This window comes from Neolamprologus brichardi, chromosome 15 (assembly GCF_056152115.1).
Source record: "Neolamprologus brichardi isolate AB-2024 chromosome 15, ASM5615211v1, whole genome shotgun sequence".
Classification (NCBI taxonomy): domain Eukaryota; kingdom Metazoa; phylum Chordata; class Actinopteri; order Cichliformes; family Cichlidae; genus Neolamprologus; species Neolamprologus brichardi.
The window spans coordinates 31129645-31152658 of record NC_142118.1 but is presented as its reverse complement, the minus strand read 5'-3'; the positions used below and the strand labels follow the sequence as shown (position 1 = coordinate 31152658).

At 39.3% G+C, this 23014-nt stretch overlaps 1 protein-coding gene across 1 annotated transcript; it reads left to right on the top strand.

The window, feature by feature from the left end:
* The first annotated feature begins 4370 nt into the window (after positions 1-4370).
* Positions 4371-21966, top strand: hsf2 (heat shock transcription factor 2). The gene is made up of 12 exons (XM_087852689.1): positions 4371-4716; positions 5113-5221; positions 7912-8039; positions 8628-8752; positions 9508-9583; positions 9920-9981; positions 10992-11070; positions 13019-13149; positions 14520-14801; positions 18936-19038; positions 19870-19936; positions 20622-21966. Exons 1-12 carry the CDS (start codon positions 4624-4626, stop codon positions 20954-20956), a joined length of 1590 nt encoding a protein of 529 aa, XP_087708815.1. The 5' UTR covers positions 4371-4623; the 3' UTR covers positions 20957-21966.
* Positions 21967-23014: the final 1048 nt, after the last annotated feature.

Below are 23014 nucleotides of genomic sequence, written 5' to 3'. Positions count from 1 at the left end.
TGTTTGTTCATCTTTTAAGTTCATTTCAACAAATTTGTTTTTACATTTATTTTTAATAAGTTATTTTTTTATGAATTGGAGATTTATAATACATAATTCCAGTCTTTAAGTGATTAGAAGAATATAAACTTTTAATATTAATTCAGAGGTTTTCTGACTCTAAATTTTCTTTTGTCAATACTCATCTTTTTCTAATGTTCAGCTATTTTCCAAATTCTTCCTTTGTGTAAACGTCAGCTTTTAGCAGTTCAGCACTTTTGTTTTCAGGTTAAAAATTCATTTTTTAAATCTCATTCAACATTTTTAACTTAAAATTCAGCAATTAATTCATTTCAGTGCATACATTCAGATTCAAGCATTCACACTGCAGTTTCTTCAGAAAATGCACTTTCTAGTTCAATGATTACTGTCATATAGATGAGAGAAATTGAGAAAAAAGGAGACTGGTGGGTGAGCTGCATTAACTCACATCAGCAGAGAGAGACTGGCACGCTGTGGTGTAAACTCATTAAAATATCTTAATAAAAATGCCCCTGTGTTCAAGGAGAAAATAAAACAGGAGGAGTTTCCAGCTCTGACTCCATCTCTTTTCTGCTTTCAACAGAAAATGTTATTTGCAGCATTAAGTGACTTCATCCTCACTATAGTCAGTTGCTTAGTTTTTCTTTTCCCTTTTTTATTCCCACTGACGCTTCTGGTGCAAATATCTCATAAACAACAAGAGGCTGCAGGTTCACTATAACCAAAACTGCAGATTCAAGCAACAGGCCAGTGTTACAAGATAGTAACAGTAGTTTCCGAGCTTTTGGAGATAATTAAAGTATTGTCTTATCTTGTCTTTCTGTTCAGTTTGCATTTCTAAAAGTTATCTCGTTTGTTCTCCACACATACTGTTTCCTTTCTGTCATAATCACAAGGAGAACTGACAGTAAATACACAGACAGGTCAGACAGGTGAAATATGTGACAGTGAATTAAGCATCCTGAAGTAACTGGCTCTATATGAAACCAAGCAATGATGGATTATTAGGGGAATTTCACAAGACATTCATCACAGAGTTGGCTTCTTTTCTGCTTGCTGTATTCCAAGAACTAATTGGTGAAAGTTAACTTCCTGTATAAACAAGGAGTGATAACACTTACTCCATATATACCAAAGAAATATACCGTACCTGGATAACTGAAGGCCAGTAATTTTACAAAAAAAAATGATGAAAAATAAATATTATATCAGAGGCTTTTTCAATTGCTGCTGTATCCACAGTGTTCGTTCTACACCCATCATTTTACACTCAAAACGTAGCCATTGTTGCCCTCGTTCCAACGATGTATCTCTTAAAGTTAAGAGATGTAAACTTTTTGAACTGTGTGGATCCAAGTGAAGAGAGTACCTTCTAACCGACCCATAGAAATACATTGGATTTTCAGTCAGGAGTTTGGCTCAACAGCATGAAAGACCCCACTTTTTGACACCAGGAATATAAAAAACACACTGTTGTTTGGAACAAGTCCTCTGGATCCTGATGGTTCAAAAATCATCTTGATAGGAGTTACCATCTCGGATTTCTCGGCAGATTTGACAGGCATTTGCCACAGAGTAGGCCACAACTAGACAGAGCATTCTGATTGGCCAGTTACAGTGGCTTGCAAAAGTATTCGGCCCCTTGAACTTTTCCACATTTTGTCACATTACAGCCACAAACATGAATCAATTTTATTGGAATTCCACGTGAAAGACCAATACAAAGTGGTGTACACGTGAGAAGTGGAACGAAAATCATACATGATTCCAAACATTTTTTTTTACAAATGAATGACAGAGACAGAGAATCTGGACTCTGCAGGAACTTATGTCAAGCTACTGTTTGTGGACTTCCACTTTCAGGTGGATCACTGACTTCCTGTTTGAGAGGAAGCAACAAAAGCTGATGACACCTCACATGAACTGTTTGTCACACTGTCCTCTGGCAAGAGGCTGCTGTCCACCACTTCAGCCTTATTTTACTGACTTCCTGTTTGAGAGGAAGTCACTGATCTACACATAGCAGATTATAGTAGACAAGCAAATAGTCTGGTTTTTACTTTTGTAACTTTAAGATTCCTGAGTTTAGACATTTAAAATCCCACTCTTCTAGTAATTAAAAGAATATTCATTCAGATGTTTTCCAACTCTAATTATTCTTTTGTCATTAGTCAGCTTTTTCTACTGTACATTTTAAAGATGTTCAGCAACTTTCCACTTCTAGGTGAACTTCAGCTTTCTACAGTTCTGCACTTTGGCTTTGAGGTGAATGATTCAGTGTGTTTCAGCTGTCATGTGCAGCTGTGTAGCAGCCAGGATGAGGACCCAAACGCACGACTCAAACAAAAGGTTGAACTCAACACAGCAGCATTATTTGCTGGAAAAAAAACTCAGATATTGAATACAAAACCTAACTGGGAACTAGAAATGTAAAACTCAAAATTAGGAAATAAACCAGGAGCACAAAGAAGACACACAGCAATGAAGGTGTACAACACAACAAAGTGCAGAAGAAAACACAGGGATTAAATACACAAGGGAGTAACGAGGAAATGGGAAACAGGAGGGAAGCACAGCTGGGACTAATCTGACATAATGAGACAAGGTGGAGGCAAAATCTGAAAACACTGAATACAAGACTATCAAAGTAGAACAGGAAACACAAGACAGGCACGGAGACGCAGAATTGACAAGGAAACCACGAGAAGCACAGACATGAAAACATAACTTGATTAAGACGTGACACATGGAGCACAAGGAAGGCACAATGACACAACCTAAGATCTAAAAATCATTAAAGACAACCAGAAACTAACTAAACTGAAGAATATTAATAATCAAAAACACAAACATATGACATGTTTTTTTCATCACAGATTCAGCAGTCATTAGATTTCAGTTCAAGCAATTCATCTATCAGAATTCACGTTGCATTTTCTTCAGGAAATGCATTCTTTAGTAAAAATTCAAGCAAAAAATCAAGCTGCATTTATTTCTATTTCATATCACTTTATATCTTCATCTCAAAGATAAATGCATCCATACACAATATGTTTGGATGTATTGCATGTAAAAGAGACAAATGTTGTTATTTTAATATATTGGCTCCACTACATTTGTCTGAAAGTAAGAAGACAAGGTGTGCTCAATTGCATGTTTCTGATAAATGAAGACTAGGCAGAGCAGAATTTATTTTAACTTACTTTATTCATCCACATACATGACCAAACATAAAGAAAGTGCAAAACGTGAAAATAAACATATACAACCCTTAAAACACTTCTCAACTTAATTTCTTGGTTAGAAAACCAAGCCTTCTATATTATATCAATTTATTTATAAATTATTGATTCCCATTTGTATAGATAATGGGTTTTTTTTTCATGAGTACCATCACCAGTGGAGGACAGGAAAGGAAAAAAATACAAACAAACAAGAAAGTACAAACAAAGAACTATAAGAGGCATCTACTATTCTTATATAGGTTTATCACTGGTGACCATTCATCTGTAAATCTGTCTGTTTTTAACTGTAGTCTTGCAGTAATTATGTTCCAACAAAGACAGCCTTGAGCCAGTTTTTACACTCCTTTACACTGGGAGAAAAAAAAAAAACAGGAACCAACCGGGCAAAGATGAGACAGGCACATAAAGTCCTTATAAAATATGATGTAATGCTGTAGATCAATCAAGTATATAACTTCCATCCATCCATTCTCTTCCACTTATCCATTTCATGGTCACAACTGGAGCCTATCCCAGCTGCCATAAGGTCAGAGGTGGGGTACACCCTGGACAGGTCGCCGTATAAATATCTACTCCAATAATATGCAACAACCACAGTACTATTAATCAAAATACACCTTGTTTCATGACACTTAATCATTTATTCTCAGGTACATTCTGGTACTGACACCAGAATGTACTTTGATTTTCTTTTTTTCCCCTTTTTTTGTGAATGAATGAATAACTTTTCATTGCTCTTTAAGGAAATCTCCTCTCAGCACAGTAGTGACACACACGCACTACAACTGTCTGTAAATTGTGCTACGTTTGTAAAGTGCATGGTTCTTTATTATTTTATCTGCACGATATAAGTACAACAGTTAATTGATCTTTTTCACTACTACCTGCATTCCAAATATTGCAGGTGTGTGGTGGTTGTGAAACATGTATGCCAGCAATCCATCCTGGCCACCCCACTGAGAATTTCCTGGCTCCGCCGCTGGATTGCACGTGAGCACGGGGTGGGTGCGGGGATCACCCTCCCCGTGCTATCGGAAACGTGTACGTGGACTGACACGTTTGCGGGACCAATCGAGATTTCCGAGTTCAGTCTGGAACCCCCCCCTTAAAAAAGTAAACGAGGGACTTGACAGAGGCCGATGTGCAAAGCCTCTCTTTAGTTTGCATGAAACTCCACGTGAGAAGGCTTACGTAAAATCGTTTTTGACCAATCAGCTCCTGCTTACTAGAACCGGAAGTTGTACGCCATTGGCATTTTCCTTAAAGCAAGACTTGACCAGCGTTTTTATAGGCTACAAAACAAACCGTATATTACCGTTTTTAAATTTCGAAGTGTACCTGTCGTTAAATTGGCAAGATGAAACACAACTCGAATGTCCCAGCTTTCCTCACTAAATTGTGGACGTTGGTCGAGGATACAGACACCAATGAATTTATTTGCTGGAGTCAGGTAAAGTTAAAGCTGCATACAGCTAGCATGCTAGTTTTAAATTCCAAAGCAAACAAAACATTTAGCTAGCGAGAATAACCTTAATTTAAAAATCGGTAATCAAAATTAACAACAGGATGTGATCATCCTTGATTTTCATAACATGTATTCGACAAATTGCATTGTGCAAAGCTAAAAACAAACTATTAGCTAGCCAGTAATTTTTCTTTGCTGCGTGTCTGCTGCTTAGCTAGCCTACGCATACAGAACCAGTCCCTGCATGCGAGGGTCAGTTTAAAATTTTGGCCTCTACAGGCTGATAATTTTGTTTGTGTGTAATTACGAACACGCTAAAATAGTTCCAGTTGTCCTTGAAGGTGCGTTCTCACTGTCGTAGTGTTGATTTTTTTTTCCCAGGAGGGCAACAGCTTTCTAGTTTTGGACGAGCAGCGCTTCGCCAAGGAGATACTCCCCAAGTTTTTCAAGCACAATAACATGGCCAGTTTCATCAGGCAGCTCAACATGTGTAAGAATGCTTTCGTTACCTCATCTTAGTCTGTATCTGTCAAAGCAAACGCATTCTGCTTCTGAAAAGTGTCCTTTTTTCTGCTGAATAAGTTTGTTTGAATTTGGCTTTTTGTGTATTAGACAGCAGCTACGCAGGTGCTTGGTAAGTAGTAACACACATGTCAGTTCACTTCATTCATTTCTGTGCAAAGATCACAATCAGGTTATTGTTTAAACACCCATCCACTGGACCACCTAGCAAAAATGCATGGACAATATCAAGACCGCCATTGATTACAACTAATTTGTAGATTACTTTAACAGTTGTTTGTTATATGCCTTTGTTTTTTCACATTTTAAGTTATTATAGTCAGATTTAGAGGTGGGAACCATGGAGCAGGCTGTGATACATCAATTCATGTCCTGTGGCATTTATCAGACTCACATGCCATGGTCGTAATAAAGCTGTTAGCTTCACGACAAGTGTAGAGTGAGCTTCAGTCTTTCAGATACTCCATGCACCTTGTTGGTGAAGTTGTCCCTGAAACTGTTGTTCTGTGACATATCACAATAGCTTTATGACGGCATTCCGTTTGTCCTCCTTTTTCGTAGGTACCCCCTTATAAAGGTTAATGAAGTGTTAAGTAAGTGAAACTGATAGGGTAGTGTGTTTAGAGCAGTTGCATTTAAAAAAAAAAAAACGTATTTTGCTTCATCTTATCCATGACCTTATTGCAAAAGCAATCAGTATGATGTATTATTTCACTCCTAGTCTCATTTCCTTATCACTTGGGATAATTTTAGAGACTGTTGGATAGTATAGTAACCACATGGCATATTGCAAGTATTACCTGCTTCTTAGGAGACAGTCTATTCAGTGCCATGCTCAGTCACTGGCTAGTGTGCCAGTCTGCATGGGCAAGATACTAATCCCAAGTAAGCACTTACAGCAGAGCAGAAATGCAATATATCACAACCAGTCCATTTACTATGTATAGCTACTTACTGTAAAGAATTAACACTGTAAACTCACCTTTTACGCTTTAAATTCAGGATGCGGTTGTTCTGCACCAATGTAACAATAAAATTGGCTAGAATCACGGGGCTACAGCAGGCACTGTGTGACAGTTCTGTGACTCCCATTTTCAGCATTTCTATCAATTTTTTCTGAACAGTTTTGTCTTTTATGTTCAGGTAACCTGTAGGGCAGTGAACGCACCGTTAGGGCAGGGCATGTTTCTAAATGCCATTGTATTCAGGGTATTTAGGGTTAGGCCATAGTACCTGTTACCAGGTACTAAAATAGTACCTCCAAAGTGATCTGAGAAGGTAATGAAATCTGGTGTAAAAAGACTCCATGCCACCCATTGGCTAGTCAGTGGCGTCACTCGATGAGTCATGAGAGAGTCTTGTTCCCAAAAATCAAAGCTGCCATTTTTGAAACCCAGCAACAAGGAAAATGGCTAGAAAAACAATGCTGTGGTCGTCGGACGAAAAGCCACATAGCGAGCAGCAGTTAACTCGTCACCTCGACGTCCACCTTTGTTGTAGCGTTTGTGTCGCATACTAATAACATCAAGGGACGCTTGGCTGTGTTGCCGTAACAACAACCAGCCATTGGGTTGTAATGTGCCATATGGAAAATAATCTCCCAGCTGCTTTTCAGTACCAACAACTGGTTGTGTTCTTCTGCGTGCGCATGTCACGTCTCACTCGATATAATCTGTCCCTAGTCATTACAAAATGTGAAGTTGTCAGCGTTCCATCAGGGCACACCGTTTGACCATCAGTTTTCATCAAGTGGTCAAAGGCTGAGTGTATCATCCACGGAGTGAGTAATTGGAACTGGGTGGGTCTCCTGTGGGTCTCAGTGGTGGCTCTTCCCCTGAGCGAGTGTCCTCGGGTCACTTGGGCGATCGTGGCTCAAGAGTTGGGAGTTTGCCTTGTAATCGGAAGGTTGCCGGTTTGAGCCCCGGCTCGGACAGTCTCGGTTGTTGTGTCCTTGGGCAAGACACTTCACCTACCGCCTACTGGTGTTGGCCAGAAGGGCCAATGGCACGATATGACAGCCTCGCTTCCGTCAGTCTGCCCCAGGGCAGCTGTGGCTACAACTGTAGCTTGCCTCCACCAGTGTGTGAATGTGTGTGTGAATGGGTGGATGACTGGATGTGTAAAGCGCTTTGGGGTCCCTAGGCGGGACTAGTAAAAGCGCTATACAAATACAGGCCATTTACCATTTACTTGTCCAGTTTTCTCAAATTTAGTTTTTTTTTTATTCTTAAAAGAAATGCTGCACCCGATCCTGCCAACTTTTCAGCTCATAGTTCTTTGAGAATCACCTTCATATTGCAAACATATTGTTTTGTCTTTCAAATTGTTAACTTTTAATAAATTCAACAAAATTTTATTTTATTTCTATTGTCCCAAATCACAGTAGCACTTGCTTTTGTTTTTATACTGTAAGGTTAATACTTTAGAATAATAGTGTAATTAGTGGAGCTCCCGCCAGGCATCGAGTCAGTCACGTGACTACAAACTATGGACTTAGAGGGGGCAAAAATCACAAAACACTGAAATCTATGATATAATTTTTAGTTTTTGGTTTTTGATCGTATGACTGTACAAGTGTCAGTATACTGTATATATACTTGAAATCCAGGGTCAATTGATTGTTTGTTTTTCTTCCCTGTTCTTTGTGTCTGTGTGTAGATGGATTCCGCAAGGTGATGCACATTGATACAGGCATTGTGAAACAGGAGAGAGATGGTCCAGTGGAATTTCAGCACCCCTACTTCAGACAAGGACAAGATGATCTGTTGGAGAACATCAAGAGGAAGGTGGTGTCTTCCACCATTGTGTCATGTAAAAATGTAGCTAAAGTTACCCCCATGATTCAGACAGCTGCCAGTATCTACAATTGATTATTGTTTGTCAAAAACATCCTTCTGCTCCTTGGAAACCTCCTGACCTTCACCATCATATTTTTCAAATGTATACAATTTCATTAGGAGTCTAAATGTAAGATGCAAATGACAGCTTCCATTGTCTTCTAGTTAGGTTTAGAGAAGACACTTTCAAGTTTGTCAGGGAATTTGTTTTAGTCCATTTGACATTGTGTGCTTCTTACTGATAAACTGAGGCTGCTAAACTAAAGTTCCATGATATGAGAGCTCTGACATTTTATTTTTTTTATTTTTTTTACATTTAGCCTATACCACAGTCACATTTGGACCCCTCTATTTGTTTAGTGTCATTACAAGGACAACAGTAACAACTGTTACTTCGCTAATAGTCTCAGCTGTGCTAAATCATCTCAGAGAGAGTTTGTTGATGAAACCATCTGCTCAGTCTTCTGATCCATTGTGACAGATCACAACTTTGCTGTCCTTTAAGCACAAGACTTAGTCATGTTTTATGTTTTTCAGGTTTCTAATGCTCGACCAGAGGACAACAAGATTCGACAGGAAGACCTGACCAAGATTTTGGCAAGTGTTCAAAGTGTTCACAGCAAACAGGAGAACATCGATGCCCGGTTGGCAACACTCAAGAGGTGAGTGTAGGGCTTTAAACCAACAGATGCAAACCAACACATCTGGAGAAGTTGCATGTAAAGGTTTTGGTCAGTAAATAGTCATTTGTATTTCTTATTGTTATTGGTATCATTTTTTTTAACACAACAAAAATACAGAAACCTATCACACCTGACACTATGTACGTTCTGAACAGGTCACCGTTAATCACAGCGCTTGGTCGTGTAGCCTGCTGGATGAAGTGGTAGTTACATGTTAAAGTAACACCCAACTAAATAACAGGTTTCTCACCAGAAAGTTAAATTGTTCCATCCACTTTTAAAACATTGTTGCTTTTTTGCACATTGGCAGTGTTTCAAAGTGAATATCTCAAAGGCCATTGCGCATAAAAGCCTGTAATTTTCACTCGTCTCTCCTGCTATCAAAATGCACCAGGACCTGTAATTTAGGAGAAATGTGTCAAAAAATATACCTTTGAGATATTCCTGTTTGTGCCAGAACAAAGGCATGAAAACACATCTCTTAAAGAATTTCATATTTAAATCTAAAATAGATAACAATTTTAATGGAACATATATAGTTTATGCAGATCAGAGACAGTTGAGCAGTAAGCTCGTGCTGATTTGAGATATAATAACCCGATTGTGTTTGATCAGTGTATCAGGAAGGAATTCTTACATGAATGCAAGACTGTGTAATCGAATACTGAATCTTACAGGTGACAGCTGGTCCTGTAGTCCAATCTGTTGATTGCAAAAATCATCTTATTTTTCAGAGAGAACGAGTCTCTGTGGCAAGAGTTATCAGATCTGAGACAGAAACATGCCCACCAACAACAGCTCATCAAAAAGGTCAGAATTCATATGATTTGGAACTGATAAGTTATGATTGCATCTTCATTAGATTATACTGAATTTAAAGTTGAACTTCTTTTGTAATAAATGTCATAATATTATGCCTTATTATTCATGTTATGTTGTTGATATGTTATTAAAGGAGTCTTTCTAATCCCTTGGTACATTGAAAGCTAAACTGAGTTTTTTAGTGATTTATCCCGTTTCTTTTACCACCTAATATTTCAGCAGCCAGATGTAAAGCCTTCATCAGCATGTATTAAAAATACAGAGATGAAAAGCGATGAAGTGTTCATGTCAGGCTAGAATTTTTCATACTGCTCTTTTTTTCAGTTGATCCATTTTATTGTTACATTGGTGCAGAACAACCGCATCCTGAATTTAAAACGTAAAAGGTGAGTTTACAGTGTTAATTCTTTACAGTAAGTAGCTATACATAGCAAATGGACTGGTTGTGATATAATGCATTTCTGCTCTGCTGTAAGTGCTTACTTGGGATTAGTATCTTGCCCATGCAGACTGGCACAGTAAGGAATCAAACCACAAACCTTCTGATTAGTAGATGATCACCCCTATACTAATAAGTTGCCAAAAACCTTGTGTGTTAAAGATAAATAAATAGTAACAAAAGTAATGGTCAAAATGTAATTTAGGGAGGAAAAAAACTGTGCGGTAAGTAAGACTGCTCGTGGATACAGGGCGTCTGTTTCCAGTAAGGGTCCCCAGGCTAGTTAAGCTGTTATAGGTCTAGGCTGCTGGGGGATTCCCATGATGCAGGGTTTCTTTTTGACTAACCTCACTATGTGTTTATACACCTCTACATTTAATTATTAGTTATATTCATCTTTGGTCTTCATATTGTCTTCATCCCCTCATCCCAACCGGTCGCAGCAGATGGCCACACCTCCCTGAGCCGAGTTTTCTGCCTGTTAATAGGGAGTTTTTCTTTCCCACTGTTTCAAAGGGCTTTGCTCAAAGGGGGTTATATGATTGTTGGGGTGTTCTTTGTATTATTGTAGGGCATTTATACTTACTGTATAAGGCGCCTCGAGGCAACTGTTGTTGTGATTTACAGTACAAAGAAAATTGAATTAAATTTTGGAAGTGGGGTTGTCAGTTTTATGTAAGGCGTATGTGACAAAAATAATTCACTAGTATAACACTAATATCATACTAATAAAGTTACTGTTGTAGGTGTTTCAAAGTGTAACTTTTTGTGAGTTTAAATTATACAAATGATAAAGCTGCTTTTTTATTGATTACTAGTGACATAAAATATTAGAGTTTGGTTTTTAACAAAGGGTTGGCCATTAAATGCAATGGTACAACAAATAAGAACTTTTAACAATAAAGCTGTTTTCCAAAGGACTACCATATCACAGTTTTTGTTTTTGTTTTTAAACAGGCCCATTCTTATGAATGGCAATGGGAAGAAGCCCAAATTCATTCACCAGATCTATGATGACAAAGTGTGTGTTGAACAGGTCAGTAAAGAATGGTTACTGTTCACATTATGCTTTTCAAAAGTATTGTTTTTAAGTGCTGCCTTAAATAAATTGGAAGGTTAGTGATACCAGAAATGTTTCCTGTATGATTACCAATACAGTAACTCTGAACTCAATACCCAACTTGGTACCACAGCAGAAAAATGAAAATTTCTATAATGTTAGCCATTGCAAACATTTTAGCTAAATGAACATAATTAATTTTACAATGACAATGGTAACGTGTATTTCAGGATAACAACACCAAGTACTATCTCATTAACAAGTCAATCACGAGCTGCTGCTCTTGTGGGTCTCTTTAATGCGTAGTTTTTTATGTGGCTGGCCTTAGTCTTCAGCATGTAAGGAGGTAGACCAAATGTTGCTGTAGCTGACTTGCAGCAACTAACCAAACCAAAGCAATACAAGACAAGCGACTAGCTTCCTGTGTTGACACAGGTTCTTGGCATTTAGTTTGAAAGTTCTGATTGTAATTCAATTAATCTGATGGTCTGATTCATTTAGAGAGGTACTAAGTTTTTCCATGTAAGAATGAATGTATTTATTAACTTTTTGGTCAAATTAGAGTAAGAGAAGTATATTTATAACTACAAGCCACAAATCCTGTCATACAGGCACTTCATTCTCTGTCTAAGTCAGTGGTTGCCAAACTTTTTTCGCTGGGCCCCCCTTTATTTACAGAAAAATGTTCGCGCCCCCCCGCGCACGCGCACACACACACACGCACGCACGCACCAACACGTCCTCCAACCACACACACCCATATTTTGCTCCATTGCGGTTTATTTCACACCTCAAACATTTAGTAAACAATTAAGCAAATACAAGTAATCTGCAGGTAGTAAGAAAATAAACTACTAACTCTTTTATGCTACGTCCACACCTACACGGGTATTTTTGAAAACGCAGCTGTTTCGTACACACGTAAACGGCGTTTCGAATCACCAAAAACGGTGGCTTAGAATGAAGTTGGTTTGGAAACATATTCAGCGATGCTTCATCTCCTGCTTTGCATTTCTGTAGGCACCCCGTGCTAGCAGTGTCCAAGCGTTGTTTTTTTTTCCCTTTTCATGCCGCGCCCCCCCTGCAATGGCTCTGCGCCCCCCCCTAGGGGGCGGGCCCCACTCTTTGGGAAGGTCTGGTCTAAGTACTTTGCCAAGCACACAAACACTCACTATAAACTGATGCTTTGGGGCAGTTCTGGGACTCAAACTAGAGGAGCCAGATTGAATCACTCACCTTCTAATTTAATAGAAAGTGTGCTGGACGTCCTGAGCAGTAGTCACCCTAAATTATCAAATACAAATTCAAAACAGTTTGTTTTATTTTTTTTGGATGGATCCCAGTTTTGTTTTTCTTTGCATACTAAGGTTTTAAGTTGTATTTGTAGATGCAGTGAAGAACTCCTGACCGTTGGTCACAGATGTGCTTGTACAGGCAGTGATTGCCACAGCAGAACTGTCTACTCTTGAGGCTGTGGCTCTAAGTGCCTAAAGTTATTGACTATTCAAAATTTGCTTTTATCTTTTTCTCTGCGTACAGATTTAATTCATCTAAGACTATGAACAACAGATGATGATATTCCCAAATTCTTTGCAATTTAAAGTTGAAATGTTCCGCTTTAAGGGTTTTGTTCACCTTGCCCCAATATTTTTTGTGTGTGTGTGTGTGTGTGTGTGTGTGTGTGTGTGTGTGTGTGTGTGTGTGTGTGTGTGTGTGTGTGTGTGTGTGTGTGTGTGTGTGTGTGTGTGTGTGTGTGTGTGTGTGTGTGTGTGTGTGTGTGTGTGTGTGTGTGTGTGTGTGTGTGTGTGTGTGTGTGTGTGTGTGGTCCTAAAGTTGAGCATTGGCATGTTGATTATATCATGTTGTAAGAGCTCTGTAAACAATCTTTTCTAAAGTCATGAATCTCTCTGTGCCCCGTGTTAAGTCCTCTGTCAGTAGTATCAATGGCGTAAAGGGTTCCGAGCTGTCTGATGATGTCATTATCTGTGACTTGACTGAGAATGATGGAGAGGTAACGTCGGAGATCACAGAGGAGTCACAAGCCTACGAGCAAGGGTAAGACGATTTACCTAAGACTTCTTGAAAGGCATTAGCATTCTGCCCTTATAACATCAGATGGTAACATCTTAACAGCTGTAGTAGAGGTGTGCTTTGCTCTACCAAGTGCCTTTGAAGATATTTGAATTGGTATTCCAACCTGCTGACTACAATAGTCAGTTTACATCAGCAGTCATAAAGATAGCTAGACAGGAACACATACACACACACAATAGGAGAATAAAAATTGTATTTTAAAAACATGTTCATTTTAAACCAGCACTTCACTTATAGTTGTCTTCCTAATACCAATCAACTAATCAAAATTTATTTTGATTAGTTGATTTAAACTAATTACATTTAAACCTTTGTTTAAATGTAATTATGTCATCATTACAATCTATATAGTGTCGTTACATGACATGTTGCTACCAAACAAGACCCATCATACTTGCTGAGCTCCTTGTAGCTGTGAAGTAGTTACAGTGGTGTGAAAAGTATTTGATTTTCCCTCTCCCACCCTTTTTTTTTTTTTTTAATTTTATTTTAAATATGTTTGTCACACTTAAAGTGTAAAGAGTGATGCACCATTCTCCCAACCCTTTTGAACACTGTTGTTTGCCTCAATTACATCCTTTGTGGACATAAATGATTCCCCAAATACTTATTTGGGAAACTAAAAAAGCAGTTCTGCATGGCATGATCGCTTCATATGCATCAAATAAAAGACACACCAAACAAGAAATCAAATGTGAAGCAAAAAATGACAGAACTATAAATCTATTTGCAACCAATCAGTTTGAAAAAGCTTTGTGAAATAAGGAAAAATAATATGGAATTAAACTCATTGTTAAAAATGAGGTCCACAGATTCCAGTACAATTAGGAAAAAACAGGTAAATACCTAGAAAATTTTTCTGATGTATTTCTATTCCTTCGCGGGCCCTTAGATCAGTCGACCAGCTGCTTTTGGTTGTCCCAAAAATCGAGCTTTTTCACTTGTGGCTCGTTTTCACCTCATCCTGTTTTCCTTTTTGTATGTCCTTGTTTTGTGTTATTGTTGCTTTGCTAAAAAAAATTTTTTTTTTTTAAAATGATAATAAATTTTAAAAAGAGGAAAACAACACACTTCACTTTCAACATTTGATATTTTGTTCATTTTTCAATTCAATACAGGTTTGAAATAATTTGCATATTATTGCAACATTGTGTTGTTAATTTTCCCACTAAATATTTTACTTTAAAGACTGGTAATGTATATGGCAACCAGTGCCATAAATTCTTTGCCAGTTAAGTAAAATGACAATACACTGACTTTAGAAAGTTGTGTTTAGGTTAAGTTTTAAATATATTCATATAGTTAAACATATTCTATATGTTTTCCTTCAGCGATGTCGAAATTGTGGAAGTAGAGCTCGAGACCTGTCCAGTGCTTCCAGCTGAAACAGAGGTGTGCACCACCATTACAGAAGGCATCAAACACACTGAAGCTGCAGCCGCAGCTGATGACAGTCAGAGGAGCAGCACTCTAGACAGCAATGGAACAACTAGTAGTGCCCTACGGCTTAATAAACCCTCAGTGCTGAGTCTTGAGGACCCAGTGAAAATGATGGATTCCATCTTGAATGAGAATGGAGCAGCAATATCACAGAACATCAACCTGTTGGGGAAGTAAGTTTGAACCGAAATTCTCACTGAATTTTGATGCTTCATTGGTTGTTTAGATTGTGAGACTTTTATTTTCAAATAAGACTATCGATCCCTTTCAGATGTTTATAAAACATTTAAATGGAGCACTGAGCTGATGTGGAACTGATGGCTGACTGGTTACACTGAGGTCATCCCTTGGTTATAAGATACTCTGTGACTCAGATCCTTCTGTGTGAAAACTGAATGAAAAACTAGGATCTTCCAAACTACGCGGGGGATCATTGTAGTGTAATACATAGTCAGTTAAACTGGCATGTGAATACGGGTCACTCTAATGTTGTTGGACCCTTGTGGCACCCTTATGGAGTCTTTTACTGATGATTTGGTAAGAAACATGAATGTTAGTAGCCAGGTAGAGGTCATTTTGTCGGCCTCTGGAAGTGCTCCTCCTGTTCTTTGCACAAAGAAGCAGACATTGGTCTTGCCGTTGGGTAGATGCTCTTTTTTGGGGGGGGCCTGTCTTTTATAATCTTGTTCACATTCTTGAGACTAGGCTGGGTGACATCAAAATGTCTTGTGATGGTGTATATAAAGATGAGACAGCACTTTTACTGGGCTGCAGGTACCGTCTCATGCTACAAGCAGTGAAATGGACACTTAACAAGAAGCAGAACTCAAGTAAAATTAGTCAGGAAGGATGGTCTGTGTCTACCACCTGTAAAACCACCTTGTTGGGGTTGTCTTGTGCACTTGTTAAGAAGTACAGCAAGCTGTCTATACCTGAGGACTTGGAAGCTGCCAAACAAGCACTCACAGGCTTTGCCAGCTGCTTGAAGAAGCAGAGAGATGGTCACCAGGAGAATAAACCAGATATTCTCCACTGGCCATCCAATATCTGGCATTTTGGCTAAGTCTCAAATATGTTCAAAGGATGGCTAGAGGGCAAAGGAGCATGATACTGTTTTTTTTCTCGCCAGTAGCTCTGATGTCACATGTAAACTGTGGCTGGGGTCAACCACACCAGGCAAGACCCCAGGAGCAGGCTGTGCAAAAATGCACTTGAGACAATCCAGCACATAACAGCAGGGTGCAAGATGTTAGCAAGCAGGACATACATGGAACCCCATAACCAAGAGACTGGCATAGTATACAGTAGGGCTGCCACGATTAGTTGACTAGTCACGATTACGTCGACTATCAAAATCGTCGACGACTGATTTAATAGTCGACGCGTCATTTGAAGCTTTGTAAGATCACAAAAGAAGCAGGAATAAGTAGTAGGATTTAAGAGTGTAATAACGAACTGAAACAGAAGATGGCAGCACTGCATGTACAAGGATGCCAGCTGCCGTTAAACCCCGAAGAAGAAGTAGCACTGTCCCAGAATTCATAGCGCAGCCCAGCTCAGTTTCCAACAATGGCGGCAGCTACTTAGTTTTAATATTACTCTTATTATTCTTTCTGGGTCACAAAATAAACGTTTAACATATTTTCAGGCGAGAATGTAGCTGTGTAAACCTCAAATATCTGCTCAGTTCATCAAGACACCACATATTTTCAAAAGTGCTCCGACATTTTCGGAGACGTCTGTTACCCACTAGCTCGATAGCTAGCCGGGGGCAAGACTCACTAGAGCCTTTGAGAACACCGGACTCCCGACAAATCGTTTTCAAACCCACCGCCGTCTTTCGATACTCAGGTTAAATATATATAAGTCACTTAGATAACTTAAAAATGTTATTGTTTGGCTTTTTGTAGTATTTTATTTGTTCCTGAGTAAATCGGTTTGGCTGAGATTAAAGTTTCTAAACGTCAAGCAGACAACTGATTATCAGAAGTGTGAGATGCTTGAGCATATACTTCGGTGTCCCGTTATATTTTAGATAGCAAGGAGTTTATTAAACTTCACCAAAACAATCTGCAAATGTCATTAAAATTTAACAAGCTATCATCTTGTCTTTATTTTTAGTTCGCACTTACCTTAAACACTTAAAGCTGTAAGCTAATGATAGTTATATTAGAGCAGATGCATGCTGGTGCAATAAGCTGTACGTTTTACGTCCAATGGATGCATGATCTGATTAGTCGACTAATCGCAAAAGTAATCGGTGACTAGTCGACTATCAAAATAATCGTTTGTGGCAGCCCTAGTATACAGGGACATTTGTGAAAAGTATGTCCTGGATGCGGCCGTAGTGATGGATGTAGCTATACCGAGTGATTGTAACATGAAAGAAGAAGGAACACGAGAAGTATCAAGGCCTGAGAGAGGAGCCAAAGAAGTCCCCGTGGTAATTGGAGCACTTGGGGCAGTGACCTCCAGAATGGCTCCAGCCAATCCCGGCGACAGCCTCCAAGATCTCTGTCCTGATCAGCTCATACGTTACACTACTGACCCTCATCTGCCAAGTGCAGAAACAGTTTTGGTGTGCGCCTGCTGTTCAAAGGTTTTACTGCCAGACCAGACAAAAATTGGGCTTTTTGGCTACAGTGACACGTATGTTTGGAGGAACAAAGGTGAGGGTTTTCAAACCTAAGAGCACTGTGTCAAGTCAAGGATGTGGTTACAGCCGTGGGACTGTTTTAATGCCACAGGTCCTGGTACATTGCAAAAAGTTAATTCAGTAAGCCGCCCCCAGATTCTTCAATTTCACAATATCAACAGCTAAATAGTTGACACACAATTGGATGTTTCCACGGGACAGTGATCGCTATGTTTCTGAAATATGTAAACTTAGTGTTAAAATCTAGGTCTGCCCCAGGTAATCAAATAATTTTAATGAACTCTACCAATTCTGCTAGCCAAATATCGAGTAGCCTAATATCAAGTGAGAACTACACGAGAAGTTAAATTTAAAAGCTATCATTGGATTACATGTGCAGTATCAAATGCACACTTCCCATGTTTGTAACATGTAATGTCTTAGCTTTAACAAGGCGTTATAGAAATGTCCATGTGGAGGCCCAAAAAAGTCTTTCCTTTTCTGCCTGCTAGTTATTTATACTGGGTTTCTTTAGCTGTTTACCCATTGACCTGGGTAAACGGCTAAAGTTCCCACAGCACATTGTAAAAACATCTCTCTGGCCAGACATGATCATTATTTGTGATGCCTCAAAACATCTGATCATGCTGGAACTCAGAGTGCCCTGGTAAGAGCGGATCCAGGAGGCCAATGAGAGAAAATGCCAGGAACTAGTGCAGGAATGCAGGGGAAGGGACTGGAAGACTTTCTATGAGCCCATAGAAGTGGGTTGTTGGGGCTTTGCAGGACAATCACTCTGCAAAGTCCTGGGCCGACTGGGAGCGGCTGGGGCAGCCAAAAAGAGGGCTATCCAGGCTGTGAGCAAAGCGGCAGAGAAAGCCACAAGGTGGCTGTGGATTAAGAGGGCTGATCCATGGGCAGCTACTGGTACCAAGTTGGGGCCTGATCACCCCCGGCTGGGTCGCCTGGGCGAGGGTGTATGATGTTGCGAGACCTGAAACACCTGATGACCCAGGATACATCACAGAAGATGCGTACCAGTGCATCCAGGAGATGTGTCTTGCATAGCCAGCCTGTCCTTGGAATAGCCGCATAGTTCTCCAAACCCTTTCACTACAACAGTACCACTTTCTGCAAGGCAGCACAAATCACAGATTGTTTTTGGCAAGCCATATAAACTTTCACTGGAAATCAGTTATGGTTAATGTCATGTGTTAGACTGGTCAGGCACAGTTTCCCAAGAACACTGATTACACTGAACCTTATCTTAGCTAATTAGCACATGCCCTTGCTCTGACCTTCCAAGCTGGGTTGACCCATCCATACTGACAGTATATGTTGCTGTGTTTATGCTGTCTGTACAGAGTCATGGAAGCAACATTGTAAGGGGGCTAATTATGAACAAGATGCATATGTAACATTGTAAAACCATTCCATGTGCTTTGCTGTTTTTAGTATTTTAAATACTTTGCTGTGTGCAGTATGCGAACCACAAATTCCCCAAATTCTAGACAGCTGAACAGGCATGTACTACATTGAAGTGTCTAGTGTTGTCACATTTTAACTCTACAACTCCATGTTGGTCATGTGATCATGTGAATATGGTGTTCCATTTCATTTTAATTTTTTAATTTTTTATTTAACATGTGTGTGAATTTGTCTTTTTTGTTAGGGTGGAACTCATGGACTATCTGGATAGTATTGACTGCAGTCTAGAGGACTTTCAGGCCATGCTTTATGGAAAACAGTGTGGCATTGATTTTGATACTCAAGAGGTAACATAGCATTATACACACACATCATAAACACCCACTTAGGTCATTGGTGGTTTCTAGCCTTAACACATCTGATCAGTTTGACTATCCAAAATTGGATAAGCTGACCATTGGTACTTCCACTGCCATAAAGAGAATGTAATGGGAGTATTTTTAGGTAAAAATATGGAAGGAGCCATCCATTCATTTTCTGCTGCCTGTCTGTCTCTGGGTTGCAGGAAAGCCAAACCTACCTCCCCCCAGCAACCTCCTCCAAGCTCTTCTGGGGGAGGGGGCGCTGAGGCGTTCCCAAGTTGGCTGAGACATAGTCTTGCCAGTGTGTCTCCTCTTAGTTTCGACATGCCTAAATCACCTCACCTAAGAGATGGTTCTATTCGAGTGTCTGACTCTGACATGTCAGGGCTTTCGATTTGAGGGAGGACTTTTGTTTTAAGTCCTTCCTGAATGACCAAGCTGCTAACCTCTTCACGTTCTGGCCTAGATACTCTACAGAGCAAGCTTCTTTTTCTCTGCTTGTATCAACAATCTCATTCTTTTAGTCACTACCTAAAAGCCATGGTCATAGATGAGAGTGGTAACATAGATTGACTGGTAAACTAATAGCATCGATTGCACACTCAGCAAGAAGAGACTGCAGCTGCACCAGTCTGCACGTGCCAGTTTTCTTCTCAGAGACACTTGCAAGTGTTCAACATATGGCAGCAGCTCATTCCCTGTCTGTAGGAATATTTGTTCTTGAACATGTAAATCTGTTCTCTAACTTCTAATTTACATCTATGCTGTTAGTTTTTGGCTGTTTTAAAGCTTCTGTCTTGTGATGTCACCCTTCAGGAGAATGTGCCCTCCAAAGGGAGCACAGCAGAGGTGAGCAAAGGGAGGAGTGAGGAAGATAACACAGGTAAGGATAAACTACACAATTAACCAAAGATAGTTTTAAATTAGCCATTGGATATATTGCAAATCCAAAAGGTACTGCTGAAATGAGTTAGATGCATATGGATGTCATTATTTTCTAAATTACAATGCAACAACAGATGTACAGTAACTATGTACTTTCAGTATCCTGTAGGCAATTACTGATTATTAATGCTATAAAGTTGTCACTGTTTTGTGCTGTAAATCTGTAATACAGACTGTTATAAGCAGTTACAAGCAAAACAATCTTCCTAAGATTAGTATTTAATTTGGTATGATACTACTGAAACATTACACTTTATTAGGGTTAATGATACTTCATATAATGCCATTTAAGCTTTTATTTCCCACACTGTAGTGTGAACTTGCTGGTTTTATTTAATAAGCAGCTGATAAAGTTATGGAGTAATATCTAAAATTACAATTAATTAACAACTCTCTCTACCTGCAACATTGTGTCTCCAAATCGGCGTCAGAGAGCAGACATTCAAATATTTCACAAGTTTAGTTAGTGTTGATTGTTTGAAGCTCTTTTCTTTATGACGTGAGCAGATGATCATTAATGTTATGTTGTCAATAAAGTTAGGAAAAGTAAAGGATGTTTCACGTGTTTTTCTTCATTGAACCAGATATATTTAAAGTTGGTTTTTTGTTGCTCCCCCCACAAGATAAGCAGCTGATCCAGTACACCACCTGCCCTCTGTTGGCTTTCCTCGATGGCTGTATTCCTCCTCCAGACCTGGATCTAGCCATAGACGGCAGCAGCACAGGCTCCTCAAGCACCCAACATGAGCCTTCTTCCAGCTCTGTTGCTTCTGTAGATACTGAGAAGTTATCAGAGATACTGGACACCAGTTTGGAGTCGAAGCAGGCACATCGCAGCTCGCTGATTCGCCTGGAGCCCCTGACGGAGGCAGAAGCTAGTGAGGAGACCCTCTTCTACCTATGTGAACTGAGTCCTGCTGGGCCTGAAGCTGATTCAGTCCAGCTTAGCAGAGTGTGAACACCGAGACTGCTTCAGTCACAGACTGTATCCCTCAGTTATGTTAATACTTCCTCTCATCTCTGGAGTTCTTTTAAACAGCAGAAAATGAAGCGAAAATCTTCGCGGCTGCAGTTTGGACACATTTTTAGATTTATGACTTTGGCTTTCGGTTTAGGTAATAGCCCGTCACTCAAAAGTCACATCTAATTACTCCATACTCATTCTCTTTGTGTTCTGTAAGGAAAACAATCCAGGAAAATCCTGGAAGGTGTGTTTGTCATCTGTGGGAGGGGCACAAAGAGCTAGATGAACTTCCACATTTCTGAAACTTGATCATTTTACTTTCAAGTTCTGGAACTTGAATTTTTTTTTTTTTTTCTCAAATCAAAGGTCTCAAATGTAAAAATAAGGCACAAAGTGGAGGCATTGTAATCACTTGTGTATAAGCTCGGTTCATCTCTGTGCTGCTGGATCCACAGACAGAAGAATACATTGGCTTTCGTTCCATCTCCTCTTCAGCGTCTTTGTAGTCTAAAGAAAACTGCTTCAGTTTTGGTTCTACAACTTTAGTGAGGATGAACAGTGAACTGTTGTATATAATTTAATAATCTATTTATTCTAGTTTTTGTTTATATTTGGCTTAATGTTTGTGCACAGAGCTTAGACTTTTCATAAAGCAACATTCCTGCGGATTGTGTTTTGTTTAGGGAACACCTCGGAAAGTAACTTGTACATTTACATTCAGTTGAATTCTGGAGGACTGGGGCAAACACTGAATTAAAAACGGAAACAGGATAATATTCAATCCTTCAGTCAGCTCATAGTTTTCATTCTCAGAACTGCAGACAGAAAAAATCTTGATGATAATATGTGAGTGGCTTTAGCATGTGTGCATGCTACAGATATGATAGATGTGGAAAGAATGTGCTGTGTCCACCCAACTACACACGAGGCATACAAAATATATATTGCGAAATCTGTCCTGCATTCCTTTAGCAGTATATAACAATAAAGTTGAGTTGTTGTAAGTGTCAGTGTGTTTTTTGGAACGGTGGTCATAGATTATAGAGAAGTTTGATTTCTGTTTTATCATCACCCTGCCGGGCAGACAGTAGCTCCAAAATGAGGCACAGTTGGTGCTCCTACTACAAATTCAGTGACAGAGGTCAAGTTTTCTGAACATTTTGTGAACGTGCTAACTGAAGAAGGAAGCCACCTACCATTTTTAAATTTATACCTTATTTATGGGGAAACTAAGGGGTAGCACTGAGGGCCAGCAGCATTTTAACCTTTTGTACACAAGACAAATAAGAATATGAGAAAAGTAGAAATGATCATTGATTTCAGGAAGAAATCAATTATATCCTGGCATTGACTATCAAGCGGTTTTCTGTTGAGAGGCTCTCAGACTTCTGCTTTTTGGGAGTTAACATCAGGGAGGACCTGATCTGGGAAATGCATACTGCTTGGCTAGTGAAGAAGGCCCAAAAGAGACTACTTTCTGAGGGTTCCCTCAAAAAGCTGCACAGCTCCCGTTGTTTCAATTAATAAAGTCCTTGAAGACCCACCTCACCCTGATCATGTACAGTTTGAATGTCTACCTTCAAGCAGATGTTTCAGAACCGCTTTTATTCCTCAGTCAATACCATGCTTCTGTTGTGCTGAGAATTGCACCTGAGTTTTGTTCAGTGTTTCATTGCTACAATAACAACTATTCTGATTCTGAAAGAGTGTAGGTGTGTTCAGTAGCACCATCTGCTGGATTAAATATTCATTGCAGGCAACCTGGATAAAGCTTAGACAGAGACTGAACTACAACATCTGGACTAAATGAGTGATGAATGGTCTTTACATACCAGCAGATGATGGAGTGCAAACTGAATGAAAGAGAAGTGTATATATTCCCATTAATTAGATGAGAACTACATCTGATTGACTAATAGTCTGTCAAATGCTAAATTTACTGATCTTTTTTGTAAGCAAGTATAAGTGGGAACACAGGAAATAAAAGCCAAGGTTTTGTTTAGGAAATAGAAGTGCTTGTGACAGTGGGAGTGTTTGTGTATTTGTATCTGA

Bases quoted from the DNA above. Each gene is read 5' to 3' on its own strand.
- hsf2 (XM_087852689.1), top strand. From the start codon at position 4,624: ATGAAACACAACTCGAATGTCCCAGCTTTCCTCACTAAATTGTGGACG. The intron at 5,222-7,911 runs GTAAGAATGCTT...GTCTGTGTGTAG, and splicing joins CATCAGGCAGCTCAACATGT to ATGGATTCCGCAAGGTGATG. The intron at 9,584-9,919 runs GTCAGAATTCAT...TCTTTTTTTCAG, and splicing joins AACAACAGCTCATCAAAAAG to TTGATCCATTTTATTGTTAC.